The sequence below is a fragment of the Nyctereutes procyonoides genome, unplaced genomic scaffold (genome assembly GCF_905146905.1).
Source record: "Nyctereutes procyonoides isolate TBG_1078 unplaced genomic scaffold, NYPRO_anot_genome, whole genome shotgun sequence".
Lineage (NCBI taxonomy): Eukaryota > Metazoa > Chordata > Mammalia > Carnivora > Canidae > Nyctereutes > Nyctereutes procyonoides.
In genome coordinates, this window is record NW_026575155.1 from 17986347 (window position 1) to 18001220 (window position 14874).

At 70.9% G+C, this 14874-nt stretch overlaps 1 protein-coding gene across 1 annotated transcript in view; it reads left to right on the forward strand.

Annotated features, from left to right (window-relative positions):
* Window positions 1–14874, forward strand: part of COL6A2 (collagen type VI alpha 2 chain) — a 33153-nt gene that overhangs the window by 16094 nt on the left and 2185 nt on the right. Inside the window, 27 exon segments of the mRNA XM_055313457.1 lie at window positions 262–401; window positions 923–1521; window positions 1687–1707; window positions 3249–3314; window positions 3994–4047; window positions 4133–4177; window positions 4433–4459; window positions 4677–4703; window positions 4810–4854; window positions 5262–5315; window positions 5622–5658; window positions 5661–5683; window positions 6011–6073; window positions 6221–6310; window positions 6892–6954; window positions 7398–7460; window positions 7597–7659; window positions 8005–8067; window positions 8350–8400; window positions 8684–8719; window positions 9083–9145; window positions 9232–9294; window positions 9462–9497; window positions 9617–9662; window positions 9812–9964; window positions 10182–10634; window positions 10764–10802. Of these exon segments, the coding sequence (XP_055169432.1) occupies window positions 290–401; window positions 923–1521; window positions 1687–1707; window positions 3249–3314; window positions 3994–4047; window positions 4133–4177; window positions 4433–4459; window positions 4677–4703; window positions 4810–4854; window positions 5262–5315; window positions 5622–5658; window positions 5661–5683; window positions 6011–6073; window positions 6221–6310; window positions 6892–6954; window positions 7398–7460; window positions 7597–7659; window positions 8005–8067; window positions 8350–8400; window positions 8684–8719; window positions 9083–9145; window positions 9232–9294; window positions 9462–9497; window positions 9617–9662; window positions 9812–9964; window positions 10182–10634; window positions 10764–10802 (2455 nt within the window). The 5' untranslated portion in view covers window positions 262–289.

Sequence of the window (14874 nt, forward strand, 5' to 3'; positions counted from 1 at the left end):
CTGTTGTCGCCAACGCCCGCCCCTGGCCTTTCCTTTCCTAAGCTCCTGTGGCTTAGCGCCCGCAGCCCCCAGAGGGCAGAGGTGGGCGCGGACCCCGCGGCGCCAACCCGGAGCCTGCGGCCCCAGGGGCCACGAGGTGTGGCTGGCCGGGGCGAGGACGAGGGCGCCCCCACCGCGACACCCCCCCCCCCGGCGGAGGGCCCAGGGGCGCCGCGACACCCGCGAGGGCGCTTGTGCAGCGGCGGCTCCTCCGTGTTGCAGGACGTCGGGGCGCGTGGGTGCCGCCAGGATGCTCCGAGGCCCCTTCTCCGCCCTCCTGCTCTGGGGGCTCCTGGGGGCGCTGCATGCGCAGCAGCAGGAGGTCGTGGCGCCCCCCAGCTCCGACAGAAACAGCTGTCCAGGTACCTGCGGGGCTGCGTCCGCGGGGGGGGGGGGGAGGGGGGGGAGGGGGCCAGCGTCCCGGCCCAGCATCCCGGCCCCGCCCAGCCTCCCCGCCCCGCCCAGCATCCCGCCCCCGTCCCGCCCAGCATCCCGCCCCCGTCCTGCTCAGCATCCCAGCTCTGCCCCTGGCCCGGCATCCCGGCCCCACCCCACTCCCGGCCCCGCCCTGCCCAGCATCCCGCCCCCGCCCCGCCCAGCATCCCGCCCCCGTCCCGCCCAGCATCCCGCCCAGCATCCCGCCCCCGCCCCGCTCAGCATCCCGGCCCCGCCCCACTCCCGCCCCCGCCCCGCCCAGCATCCCGGCCCCGCCCAGCATCCCGCCCCCGTCCCGCTCAGCATCCCGGCCCCGCCCCACTCCCGCCCCCATCCCGCCCAGCATCCCCGCCCCGCCCAGCATCCCGCCCCCGTCCCGCCCAGCATCCTCGCCCCGCCCCGCCCCGCACCCCGGCCCGCCCCGCCCAGTGACGCGCCCCGCCCGCAGAGAAAGCCGACTGCCCCATCAACGTGTACTTCGTGCTGGACACCTCGGAGAGCGTCACCATGCAGTCGCCCATCGACAGCCTGCTGTACCACATGAAGCAGTTCGTGCGCCAGTTCGTCAGCCAGCTGCAGGACGAGACCTACCTGGACCAGGTGGCCCTGAGCTGGCGCTACGGCGGCCTGCACTTCTCGGACGCGGTGCGCGTGTTCAGCCCGCCCGACAGCGACCGCGCCTCCTTCACCAAGAGCCTGGAGAGCATCGTCTCCATCCGCAAGGGCACCTTCACCGACTGCGCGCTGGCCAACATGACGCACGAGGTCCGGCGGCTCAGGGGCAAGGGCGGCGGCGTGCACTTCGCGGTCGTGGTCACCGACGGCCACGTCACCGGCAGCCCGTGCGGCGGCGTCAAGCTGCAGGCCGAGCGGGCCCGCGAGGAGGGCGTCCGGGTCTTCGCCGTCGCCCCCAACCAGAGCCCCAACGAGCAGGGGCTGCGGGACATGGCCAGCGTGCCCCTGGAGCTCTACCGCAACGACTACGCCACGGTGCGCCCCGACCTGGACATCGACCAGGACACGGTCAACCGCATCATCAAGGTCATGGTGAGCGCCCCCCGCCCCGTGGCCGGGCCGCGCGAGGCTCTGGGCCTCAGTTTACCCCTCTGCGCCCTCCCGCGGCGCCGCCCAAACTGCCCGCCCCCAGCCCCAAGCCTCCAGCCTCCAGCCTCCAGCTCCGGCTAAGGGCCGCGCTTTTTGTCTTTCCTGCAGAAACATGAAGCCTACGGAGAGGTGAGAGGCGTCGCCGGTTCCCGCCAGCCCGGCCGGTGCTGCCCCTGGGCCTCTGCGGCGCCCCCCCGGGGCCGGGCAGCCAGACCCTCCGCTCGGGGGGCCTGAGGCTGCTCAGTGTGGACCAGGGGCTGCTGGCCGGAGTCAGGCGGCACCCCAGGGGTCGGCACTAGGGCCGCCCTCGAAGCCCCAGGCCGGAGGGACAGTCCGCTGAGCTTCCGCCCTGGGCCCCCGACATCCCCCGTCCCTGTCCCTATGCAACCTCTGACGTCCTCCCGTCCCCATATGTCCCCTGACATCCCCCATCCCCAACCCCGTACATCCCCCGGCGTCCCTACATCCCCATGCATCCCCTGACGTCCCCCATCCCCATATGTCCCCCGACATCCCCCATCCCCGACCCTGTACATCGCCCGACATCCCCACGTCCCCGTGCATCCCCTGACATCCCCCAACCCCGACCCCATACATCCCCCAATGTCCCCCCATGCATCCCCTGATGTCCCCCATCCTTGTCCCCATGCAACTCCAACGTCCTCCCATCCCCATATGTCCCCCAACATCCCCCATCCCCGACCCCATACATCCCCCAACATCCCCACGTCCCCGTGCATCCCCTGACATCCCCCAACCCCGACCCCATACATCCCCCAATGTCCCCCCATGCATCCCCTGATGTCCCCCATCCTTGTCCCCATGCAACTCCAACGTCCTCCCATCCCCATATGTCCCCCAACATCCCCCATCCCCGACCCCATACATCCCCCAACGTCCCCACGTCCCCGTGCATCCCCTGACGTCCCCCATCCCCGACCCCATACATCCCCCAATGTCCCCCCATGCATCCCCTGATGTCCCCCATCCTTGTCCCCATGCAACTCCAACGTCCTCCCATCCCCATATGTCCCCCAACATCCCCCATCCCCGACCCCATACATCCCCCAACGTCCCCACGTCCCCGTGCATCCCCTGACGTCCCCCATCCCTGACCCCATACATCCCCCGACATCCCCACATCCCCATACATCCCCCAACGTCCCCCATCCCCATATGTCCCCCAACAACCCCATCCCCAACCCTGTACATCCCCCGACATCCCCACGTCCCTGTGCATCCCGTGACATCCTCCATCCCCATGCATCCCCTGACATCCCCGCCTCCCTCAACGTCCCCATGCGTCTCCCTCCCGTCTCCCGTCCCCATGTACCGCCCCCCCAGCTCACAGCCAGGAGCCCGCACTCCCCACCCAGGGGCCCCTCCAGCAGCGCCCTCCCCTAGCACCGCCGCCCACGGACACGGGGTGGGAATCCCACGCACAGGTGGTGCCTGGACAGGCGGGTTCCATCCCTCCTGCAATCGCTGTTGAACCTTGGTTCTCCCAGACGTGGCCATGGTGTCTGTGGGTCCCGGGAGCTCCTGGGCACCTCCCCCGTCGGCTTGTCCCTGCGGCCCCTGCTCCCGTCGGCCGCCCAGGGCTGCCCGCCCCCCCCCCCCCCCGGCTCTGGGCGCCGACCTTGCTCAGCACCTCTTGCTTCTCCTTTCAGTGCTACAAGGTGAGCTGTCTGGAGATCCCCGGGCCCCCCGGCCCCAAGGGCTACCGCGGACAGAAGGTAAGCGGCCCGGGCCGCCCCCGTCGGCTCCGCACGTGGGGCCGGGAGCGCCGTCAACCCTCGATCCCGGAGACCTGAAAGTCTTGTGTAGCTCCTTCCAGTTAAAAATGGTGTTTTTTGAGGAAAGCGGGAATGCTTTTTTATTAAGATTTGCCGTGGGAATGTCCTGGTTATAAAGCGAGGAAGCTTGAGCAGGACACGAAACGTGAAGCGGTTCTGCTGGTGACGGGGCTGCTGACTGAGGAAATCACCGACTTCCGTGGCTTATTAAATACGTGGCTTGCAACTTCCTTGCGAAGTTCTGTGCCAGGGCCTCAGAAGTGCCAGTGGTGCTGTCAGTGGCCGCAGCAGAGGAGGCCGGGGAGCTGTGCCGTGGGCGGCGTGTCCCCCCGGAGCTCCCCGGTTCCCTCCTCATTGTGGCCGGTGCGTGGCTGCCTGGAGCCGGACAGGTGCTCGGCCGCCCGCCCCGTCCTGCTGGCCCTGCCACCTGCCCCAGCCCAGGCGTGGATGTGCCCTGGGCCTCCAGGGGGCGGGGGGACCACGGTGGGCGTCCGAGGGGACACAGAGGAGCCCCAGAGCAGGACACGGCAGTTCAGAAGTGTCTGCCCACCTGCCCGCTCCGTGGTCTGCTCGCCTCCTCCTGCCTTCGTTCACCTCTTTGTCCATCATCTGCTTTCAGGGCGCCAAGGGCAACATGGGCGAGCCAGGAGAACCCGGGCAGAAGGGTCGCCAGGTGAGTGTCCTCTGCACCCCGGCCCCACTGGCTCTGATTCTCCAGGACTGGGGTTCAGCCGCCGCTGTTTGTTCTTCGTCCACAGGGAGATCCCGGCATCGAAGGCCCCATTGGCTTCCCAGGACCCAAGGCAAGTTGCTGGCCCCCCGTCCCCGGGACTGCGGTGGGGGGACCAGCCCAGGGCGGCCTGGGCCAGTGGGGGCTGCCCCACAGGTCAGGAGGTCCCTGCCTGCCCTCACCCCAACGCGAGAATCCCAATATCTGGAATTCTGTCCCTGAAACGAGCCTCCCCATGGAGTCCTGGTCGCGTGTCCCCGGAGGCTGCCCCCCGCCCTGGCCGTCCCCAGAGTAACCACGGTAACGCCGCTCTTGCTTCCTACCTCAGGGTGTTCCTGGCTTCAAAGGAGAGAAGGTGAGACACCCCCCCACCCCGTGGCCACCGCTCCAGCTCGGCGCCAGCCCCCAGCAGCGTCCGTCGGCGAGCCTGTGGCCCTGATCGGGGCTCAGTCCCCTGCGTCCTGCGGGCGGGGGGTGGGGGCGGCCTTCTCTGGGGTCCAGGCAGACCTGGGGCCCGAGGCAGCAGCCTCCGGGGCCGCCGAGCTAACCCACCTCGCTTCCCTCCTGCACAGGGTGAATTTGGAGCTGACGGGCGGAAGGTAAGTGGGCTGCGGCGGTCACAGGGGCCGTGGGGGCCGGGCAGGTGGGCGGGCGGGCACCCCCTTCCCGCTGCTCCAAGCGCTGACCGCCGACCTGTCCCTCCAGGGGGCTCCCGGCCTGGCCGGCAAGAACGGGACCGACGGACAGAAGGTAGAGTGCATCTGGGGCCCCCTCTCTGGGCCGGGGCGCGTCCCCCCTTCTGAGGTCTGGGAGTGAGCAGAGCCTCCCCGAGCCCTCGAGTCCTTGCCTGGGCCACTGCCCACAGCCTGTGGCCGGACGGATGCAGGGAAGGAGCAGCGTCCTGAGAGCCAGCACGCACGTTTGTGCCTGAGGACCGGCCGCCGGTCCCGCTGGGCTCCAGAAGCCCGGCTCTGGTCTGCGTGTGGGCCGCACACACGTCCAGCCACGTCCAGGGGCCCGCGGCCACCCCACAGACGCCACCCTATAGTCGAGCCACTGGAGGCACAGCTGTGTGCCCACTGGGGGTGGCGAGGGGCACTGGCCCGCCGTTCACCTGTCACCGCCTAACCCACCCTGTGCACCCTGTCCCCCCTCAGGGCAAGCTGGGGCGCATCGGGCCTCCTGGCTGCAAGGGCGACCCCGGGAGCCGGGTAAGCGCAGCTGTGTCCCTCCTGGGGTTCAAGCCCTGGCTCTGGGAGACGCGGGGCGGGGGCGGCGGGTGGGGGCAGCGAGGGAGCCGGGAGTCCCTCGGCGTGCACCTTCCCTTCAGCCGCCTCCTGCCCCGACCACCTCCCCGGGGCTCAGCCAGAGTCGTGGGCACACGATGAGAGGTAGTCTCGGGGGCTTCCTGGGTGAGGGGGTGGTGCTCCCCGGACGGGCTTCTGGCCCCGAGCCCTGGGCGGGGCGCACAGTGTGGGGACAGGAGCCCAGGACAGCCCCGTTCCCCCGTCTTGCAGGGACCCGACGGATATGCAGGGGAAGCCGGCAGCCCCGGGAGCAAGGGGACCAGGGCACCAAGGTAGGCCGCCCGCCCGGGCCGTGGCCTCGAGGGCAGCCTGGTGGCTCTCCTGCCAGCCGGGCCCGGGGGTGGGGGCGCGGGGGCCGCCCGTCCTAGGAGCCCGCAGAGGGCTGGTCCCTGCAGGCGGGCACAGGAGCAGGAGGGTCAGCAGTGCCGCCTGAGGGGCTGCAGGAGCAGGGGGGTTGGGGGGACACTCACGCTGGGGGGGCTGCCTGCGGCCCAGCCCCATCCTCCTGGGCCTCCGGGGCTGCGTCCCTCACCCGCGCAGCCGTGGGGGTCCTGAGGCCTGCGGCGGAGGGTGTGAGGCTGATTTCTCCACTTTTCCAGGGAGATGCCGGCCGCCCGGGACGCAGGGGCCCCCCAGGAGACAGCGGGGCCAAAGGAAGCAAGGCAGGTGCCCCCGGCGGGTCCCCGCCCCCCCAGCCACCCGCCGGCCCTGCCTGCCGCCCCCCACCCCTCGTGCCGCCGGCCGGGCTCCGGGCCCAGGGCGTTCCCCGGGGCCCCTCCTGCTGTGGCTGACGCGTGTCCTCTCTGCAGGGGTATCAAGGCAACAACGGGTCCCCAGGAAGCCCCGGCGTGAAAGGAGCCAAGGGGGGACCTGGGCCCCGAGGACCCAAAGGCGAGCCAGTGAGTCCCTGCTCTGCCCCTGCGGGCTCTGCCCCGCCTGCCCACCCTCCCGCTCTCACCCCGTCCAGGCCTCTTGGAGCCCAGCACCCGCCGGCCGTTCCCCGTGGGCCGCATTGTCCCCCCCTTGCGGACACTGGCGATGGGTCACGGAACAGGTGCAGGCGGGGCAGGCCCCCACTGGCTGCACCCCCGTCTGGGGACCGGCCTCGTGCCCCACGTCGCCCTCCCAGCAGGACACCCCGAGGGCCGGACGTGCCCTCAGGTTCACCCTCCGCGGGTCCCACCTGGCACCCCTGCCCACAGGCCCGTGTCCCTCTGGGTCTCACAGAGCGGGGCCCCGCCCCAGGCCTGGCCGGCCCGGAAGTGAGCGGGGTGACCATGCTGATCGCATGGGGGGCCCGGTCATGTCGGCTGCACCCCCGCACTGGCCCCGTCTCACACCCTGACCACAAGTCCCGCATTTCCAAATCCTTGGCTGTAAAGTGACTCGCCCCAGAGCCCAGGCTGGGGTGATGAGAGCAGAGCGTGGGCCCCACGCGGCGCCACCACCGGGGCCCCCTGACACACACTGTTCCCCACAGGGGCGCAGGGGGGACCCAGGAGCGAAGGGCAGCCCGGGCGTCAACGGCCCCAAGGGTGAGAAGGTGAGTGAGGGGCAGTGTCCGCCGCGTCCACCTCTTCACACGTCTCCCCACGGTGTCAACAGGGCCCTGGGACCCGGGAAAACCAGCGACCCCCTCCTGGGCCACCCCAGAAAACAGAAGTGACCCCGGGGCGCCCAGGGGCTCAGTCGGTGCGGGGTCTGCCCTCAGCTCAGCCCATGACCCTGGGGTCCTGGGATTGAGTCCCATGTCGGGCTCCCCGCTTCTCCCTCCGCCCCTCGCTCAGGATGTCTGGGTGGCAGGACCACACAAGGTGTGGGGCGAGGCCTGGCAGGAGGGGCTTCCTCCTCTGGGACGTGGGTGGCGGTGCCGTCCCTGGTGCATGTGACCGAGTGAGCAGGGCTGTGCTCCGGCGCCCCCTCCGTAATCGGGCCCCCCTCCCCGCCCCTCCACCTGCCCGAGACTGACTTGGCCTCTTCTCACAGGGAGACCCTGGCCCGGAGGGTCCCCGGGGTCTGGCTGGAGAGGTGGGGAACAAAGGAGCCAAGGTGAGTGAGGCCGCCCGGGTCCTGGCTGGAGGGGAGCCTGGGGCCTGCCCCCCCTCCCTGGACATCCTGGGGGACAGCAGGGGCCCCGGCCCCACCCAACCTGCAGTGATCACAGCGGGGTCTCCTTTCCTTCCAGGGGGACCGAGGCTTGCCAGGACCCAGGGGCCCCCAGGGGGCTCTCGGGGAGCCGGGGAAGAAGGTCAGTGGCAGGATGCCTGGGAGGGCCCAGTGGCTCTGGGGCCAGGCCCCCCCCCCCGTAGGGCTCCTCGGGTCCTCCTGCCCACAGGACGCTGGCCCGTGGCACGCTTGGGCCGCAGCATGGGGTCGGGGGCAGCTCGCGTGGTCACCCTGCCCTGGGGGGTCCAGCTGTGCAGGCAGGAGCAGGAGCAGGGGTGGGTTGGGGGCCAGGATGGGGCGTCCGGGAGCGGGGAGCCGGGCAGGGAAGCTGGGGCTGCCCGGTGCACAGGGCAGCAGCGTGGAGGGTGTGTCGCTGGACGCGGTCCACCCTCCACGGGTGCCGACCCCACTTTCTCTCTGCCCTCAGGGATCTCGGGGAGACCCTGGTGACGCCGGTCCCCGTGGAGAGTCAGGACAGCCTGGTCCCAAGGTTCGTCCCTACCCTCAGGGGCCAGACCGGCCTCGGGGCCTGAGCCCCTCTCAGCTCTCGGGGGGCTGCCGGCCACGTGCCAGGCCCCTTCCTTGGAGTGGGGTCGTGAGGGGTTGGGCAGCCCCACCCATTCTCTCCCTCGGGGTTGCATGGCCCCAGGCCGTCCATGCACGTGTGCCCCCCCCCAACCCACAGCCCAGCCCCGTGGGCGCCCGTCCTCAGCCCAGCCAGCTCAGCCTCTCCTCTCCCACTGGACCCTCCTGACCAGCCCCCCATCCGCAGGGAGACCCCGGCAGGCCTGGATTCAGCTACCCGGGACCCCGAGGAACACCCGTAAGTCCCAGCAGGGGTGGGGGCCTCGGGGGCCCGGGGGCTCCCACGAGTTCCTGCGAGGGCCTCCCTCCTCAGGACAAGGCGAGGGCGAGGGGGCGTCCTTGTCCCCGGACACAGCGCGGGTTGTAGGGTGCGTCTGGGGCACGGCGCTCATGCAGCTGAGATAACAGAACCCCTGAGGGGGCAGGAGGGGCTTCCAGAAACCCTGGTCCCCAGGACAGCCAGCCTCCCGCCCCAGGGCAGGGGTCGGGGTGTGCAGAGTGACAGCTGTGCTTCTCCGCAGGGAGAGAAAGGCGAGCCTGGCCCTCCTGGCCCCGAGGTACGTGTGCACGGGACCCAACCCGACCCGCACCTGCACCTGACCAATACCCACACCTGACCCGACGCCCACCTGACCTGCACCTGCACCTGCACCCGACGGACCCGACCCGCACCCACACCCCCCGGGCAGCCACACGCCCCCCGCCTCACCCCGACTTCCTGGCTGCCTCGTGCCGGCGACTCCCAAACGGAGAACCGCGCCTGTCCTGAAACGCTGTGACGCGGCTGCTAACCCCCCGGCCCCTGACCCCACCTCTGACGAAAGCCCGGCGGTGCCCCTGGCAGATGCCCTGGGGGTCCGGCTGGGGGTGGGGACATGCCGCGCTGCCCACCCCGGGGCTGACCCGTGTCCTTTGCTCAGGGAGGCAGAGGTGACTTTGGTGCCAAAGGAGATCCCGGGAGGAAGGGCGAGAAGGGCGAGCCCGTGAGTACCCGGGGCTGGGGGTGCGGGGGGTGCCGCGGGGGGCCCAGGGTGGAGGCCGCCGCCCACCCGCCCTCCTCCCTCCTCAGGCAGATCCTGGTCCCCCTGGCGAGCCCGGCCCTCGCGGCCCAAGAGGATCCCCAGGACCCGAGGTAGGTCAGCTGTGGTGGCTCTGGCCCTTGGGCCCCAGCCCGGGCCACCCTGGCCAGCGTGCACCCCGAGCCTCAGGCTGGAACCGCGGGGTCCCTGCAGCGGGGTGGGGGCGCTCAGCCCCGGCCCAGACAGGGGCCTCCTCTCACTGTTGCCCTCCGTCCTCCAGGGAGAGCCCGGTCCCCCGGGAGACCCCGGCCTCACGGTGAGTGTCGGATGGGGATGGCATCGTGCGTTCCCTGCTCTTAAACTGGGGAGGCGGGGCGGCAGGGGGCTCAGAGGGTGCGGCCGCCTCGGCCCGGGACCGACGCCCCTGTGTTGCAGGAGTGTGACGTCATGACCTACGTGAGGGAGACCTGCGGGTGCTGCGGTGAGTCCCGGCCCCCACTTGTGTCCGGGGCCCAGGGTCAGCAGTCAGGGTCGTGCCCGCCCCTCGGGGTCCCCTTTCCCGCCACGTGCCCGGGCGTGTCTCCCAAGGCCCGGGGTCAGCGCCCCCCTGACCGTGCCCCCGGCCCACAGACTGCGAGAAGCGGTGTGGCGCCCTGGACGTGGTGTTCGTCATCGACAGCTCCGAGAGCATCGGCTACACCAACTTCACGCTGGAGAAGAACTTCGTCATCAACGTGGTCAACAGGCTGGGTGCCATCGCCAAGGACCCCAAGTCAGAGACCGGTCAGCTGCCCCCCGGGGTGGGCGGGGGCGTCGGGGGTCCCGGGTGTGGGCAGGGAGGACAGGTGCCCGGGGGCCGGTCACGAGGGCTGGCGCACCGCGGATACTCGAGGGCCGGGTCTCGGCTTTGCCCAGAGTGGCCGCGGCCCCCGGGAGCGGGCGCGCCGGGTGGCGGGGGGCAGGGGCGACAGCCAGCACCCTGACGTCCTGCCGGCCACAGGGACCCGTGTGGGCGTGGTGCAGTACAGCCACGAGGGCACCTTCGAGGCCATCCAGCTGGACGACGAGCGCATCGACTCGCTGTCCAGCTTCAAGGAGGCCGTCAAGAACCTGGAGTGGATCGCCGGCGGCACCTGGACGCCCTCGGCCCTCAAGTTCGCCTACAACCAGCTCATCAAGGAGAGCCGGCGCCAGAAGACCCGCGTGTTCGCGGTGGTCATCACGGACGGCCGCCACGACCCCCGGGACGACGACCTCAACCTGCGGGCGCTGTGCAACCACGACGTCACGGTGACGGCCATCGGCATCGGCGACATGTTCCACGAGAGGCACGAGAGCGAGAACCTCTACTCCATCGCCTGTGACAAGCCGCAGCAGGTGCGGAACATGACCCTTTTCTCTGATCTGGTGGCCGAGAAGTTCATCGACGACATGGAGGACGTCCTGTGCCCAGGTGAGCGGCCGTCTGCCCCGCTGCACCCCGCCATGTCCGTGCCAGGCTGGGGGACGGGTGGCTGGAGGGCGGTGGTCCAGCCCCCACCCCGGCCCACGGACACTGACTGGGCCCCCTCCTTGCTCCTAGACCCTCAGATCGTGTGCCCGGACCTTCCCTGCCAAACAGGTAACTTGGGGCGCTGCCAGGCCCCCCGCCCCAGACTAGCGAGCGGCCGGGGCTGGGGAGGAGGGGCCGCTGCGGGACTCCTGAGAAACCTGCAGATGGGCGAGCCAGCCCCAGGACCCTGGCACGTCAGGGGCTGGGCTGAGGTTTGATCTCGAGCCTGCCAGCCGCCCGTGTGGAGGGGGCGCTCCGCCCGGGCCTGCGTGAGCTCATGGCCTCGTCACTTCGTGTCCCCTCACCCCACCGCCCGGGGAGGGACAGATGCCCCAGAGCGACCTCAGCCCAGGCGGGATCCGGGAAGCAGAGCGGCTGCTTTACCACCATCCAGGTGTCCAGGGGGCGAAGGCAGCCGCCACCGGGCAGCCACAGGCCAATGCGTCTCACTCCCGCCTGCGACCCCCGACAGCCCGGAGCTGCTGCCTCTGGAAGCACCCGCGGCTGGTGTCTGGGGCCTGGGCCTTCGCCCCACAGAGCTGCCTTTGTGTTGGAGGCTGAAGTGCTGGGGATGCACGGGAGCCATCCCGGGTGCTGTGGGGCCGGGAAGGGGCAGGACGGTGGCGTCCACGCACCCCTGGCCTCCAGCTGCTGCGTCCAAGGCTCTGCTGTGCAGTGACCAGGCCCACAGGGCCCACAGTGGTGCCCAGGGTGCAGCAGCTGAGCCCTCCCGTGGTGAGCCCTGTCCCCAGCCTGGGCCTCGGCCAGGCCGTGGACACCGGGCCATATCCTGCCGGCTCGCGGGTGGGCGGGCTGGACGGGCAGGTGCAGCCCAGGACTCAGACGGAAAGGCCAGGCCGCGTGCACACGTGCAGGGGAAGTTGGCGTTCCCTGGGCTCGTGCGCGCTCCTCACAGGCAGCAGGTGGGGCAGCAGGTGGGCAGGAGCTGCGTGGAGTCGGGGGCGGGGGTCCCCATGCTTCTTCTGGCTGAGCGCTTCCCAGAAAATGGCCATCAGGGTGGTCCCCTGCCCATCCGGGCCGCCTGGGCACTCTGGCTTTGCCTTGGGCACTGCGGGGCCTGCGCTCCCTGGAGTCGGTGGGGTGGGCTGGACAGGCCCCAGGTGCGGGCGAGGGCCAGCTGTCCCTGCCAGAGGCCACACTGCACTGCCGGCCGTCGCATGAGCTGTGCCCTCAGCGTGCCCCAGTCACCCTGGGGCGGGACCCACAGTCAGGTGGGCCGTCGAGGGCAGAACGTGGGACCCCAGGGCCGGGGCCCAGCAAGCTGAGAAGGCCTCTCTGCTCCTGCTACGCCGCCTCCACCACTGGGTGTGGGGCTTTGCCACGCGCGTTTTCTGCATTTTTGGGTAGGATCGTGCAGCTTTTGTTCCTTGGCATGTAGTGTGAGGGGTGACGCTGGTTTTCTGGTGAAGCCTGCCGACCTGCGGTGCAGCGTGGTTGTGTGCTGCTAGATTTGCTGAGGCCCTGTGCGGGCTTCTGCACCCGTCTTCCGGCCCCGCCCTCGGGGGGGTCTCTATGAGGCTTGGCCCCGCCCCCGGGGTCTCTATGCGGCTTGGCCCCGCCCCCGGGGCGTCTCCCTGCGGCTTGGCCCCGCCCCCGAGGTCTCTATGCGGCTTGGCCCCGCCCCCGGGGCGTCTCCCTGCGGCTTGGCCCCGCCCCCGGGTCTCTATGCGGCTTGGCCCCGCCCCCGGGGCTCTCCCTGCGGCTTGGCCCCGCCCCCGGAGTCTCTATGCGGCTTGGCCCCGCCCCTGGGGCGTCTCCCTGCTGCTTGGCCCCGCCCCCTGGGTGTTCCCTGCGGCTTGGCCCCGCCCCCGGGTCTCTATGCGGCTTGGCCCCGCCCCCGGGTCGTCTCCCTGCGGCTTGGCCCCGCCCCCGGGGTCTCCCTGAACCCACCCCCGGGGGGGGTCTCCCTGCGGCTTGGCCCCGCCCCCTGGGTGTCCCCTGCGGCTTGGACCCGCCCCCGAGCATCTCCGCGCCGCTTCTAACCCAGGTGACCGCCGGCGTGGTCCGAGGAGGCCCTTCTCCACCTTCCCCGCCCCCCACCAGCTTCTCCGCAACCAACAAGCTAATCCTTTGAAGCAGGGACCGTGTCCGAGCTCCTTGGCGGGAGCAGAGGAAGCACAGAGGGCGCTGGGGGTCACTCAGCAGCGGGTCCCTGCGCCCTGGGGCCGGCGGGCTGCGCGGCGCTCCGAGGCTGCCACCGGTGCCGGGAGGCCGCTGCGCAGTGGCTTGACCCTGAGCCCTGGGCCACATGGCCCCGCCCACCCGGAGGCCCAGCCATCCCGAGGCTTGGACCAGGCCAGGGGGCAGCATGCTCCGTGGCGTCAGGGCCCTGGCCACCAGCCCAGGTGGCAAGGATGGAGCTGCTGGGGACAGCGGTCGGGGGACGGGGGAGCTCGGGTGACCCGAGCCCAGCCTCCATGGGGCAGACGCAGGAGACTCTGCAGGGCCGGGTGTGCCGAGGGAGGGCGCAGAGGGCGGGGTGTGCAGGGTGGGGGCCGTGGGACCCGGCCACCCGGGCTTGCCACCCAGCACCCACCCAGGGGAGAAGCTCCCTTTCCCATAGGACAGACGCAGTGGTGCACTCGGAGTAGGGTGACCCCCGGGGTGGAGCCCTGACCTCCTGGGGGGGCCTGGGGGGGAGCAGGAGCCATGCCCAGGTCCCCAGGGGGACGTCCCGGGCAGTGACGAGGGGAGACTCAAGGGCCGAGAAGGACTGGTCGCCGCAAGCCTCGTCCTGAGTGTTCTCAGGGGGTCCGGGGCCCGCCCACGACATGCTCCGGGTGGCGGTGAGTGTTCTCAGGTGCCGCCAGGGGCTCGGGTCATCCAGGGCTCAGCCCTGAGCTGCTCCACACCGACCCGAGTTGGTCGGTGTCCACACCACCACGCGTGCTGACTGCGGTGACCCGGAGGTGCTTCCCCTGTGTTCTCGGCCACATGCTTTGGGGCTGGCCCCCGGTGCCCCGCGCTGCCGGGTACCCCCGACCTCATCCGACCCTTGCTCAGCCTGACACCCCTTCCTGGCTTTGGTCCCAAGTGTCCCCGGAGGACGGAGGCGCCCGGCCCTCGCAGTGCGCTCGCACCCCAGGGCAGCTGCAGGCCTGCTACGCGCCGGCGCGGCCCTCATCGCCTTCTCTGGATGCCCCCGCAGATGGACCGCGGCCTGGCGGCGAGCCCCCGGTCACCTTCCTCCGCACGGAAGAGGGCCCGGACGCCTCCTTCCCCAGGACCATCCCCCTGATCCAACAGTTGCTAAACTCCACGGAGTTCACGCAGGACCCGGCCGCCTACTCCAGGCTGGTGGCGGTGCTGGTCTACACCGCCGAGCGAGCCAAGTTCGCCACGGGCAGCGAGCGGCAGGACTGGATGGAGCTGTTCATTGACACGTTTAAGCTGGTGCACAGGGATATCGTGGGCGACCCCGAGACCGCGCTGGCGCTCTGCTGACGCCGCGGGGCCGCCCGCACCCGGAGGGGCCGGCAGCCCACCAGGCTAGTCTCTGTCCATCTGGAGGCCGGAAACCCCAGATCCCGGGATGGCAGGGCTGCGCTCTCCGGGGGCTCCGGGGACCACCTGTCCTGCCTCCTCCAGCTCGCGTTTCTGCCTCTCTTGCCACCTACCGTGTCCCCTTGGGGGCCTGCCCCCTGCCTCCTGCTGTAAGCACCTTGTGGAGGCTCCTAGGGCTCACCGGCCAACCCAGGGCGTCTTGGGTCAGAATTCAGTTCCTCCTGCCACCCAAGGTCATATTCCCGGGCCGCGGGTGAGGACCGGGCGCCTTCGAGGGAGCCGTTAGGCAGACAGGAAGAGCCGAGCGGAGACCCCAACGCGCGGCTTCCCCTGCGGCCTCTGCCCGAGGCCACCCCTTGGCACTTCTGCCGGCGTCCCTGGCGGAGGCACCCCCACAGGCGTCGGGCCGGTGCTGACTGGGGCGCAGGGGCACCCAGACTACTTGCTAGGATCCCAGCAAGTTCTGGCCGCGTGGATTTAAAGCAGAAGCTGCTTCCCACCCGCGCCGCCACCACGATAAGCTACGTCACTGATATAAGCTCCTTAAAAAAAAAACAAAAAACAAATCTTTCCTGCCAGAGAGAGCTGCCCGGGGGGGTGGCCCGGCCCCCACCGC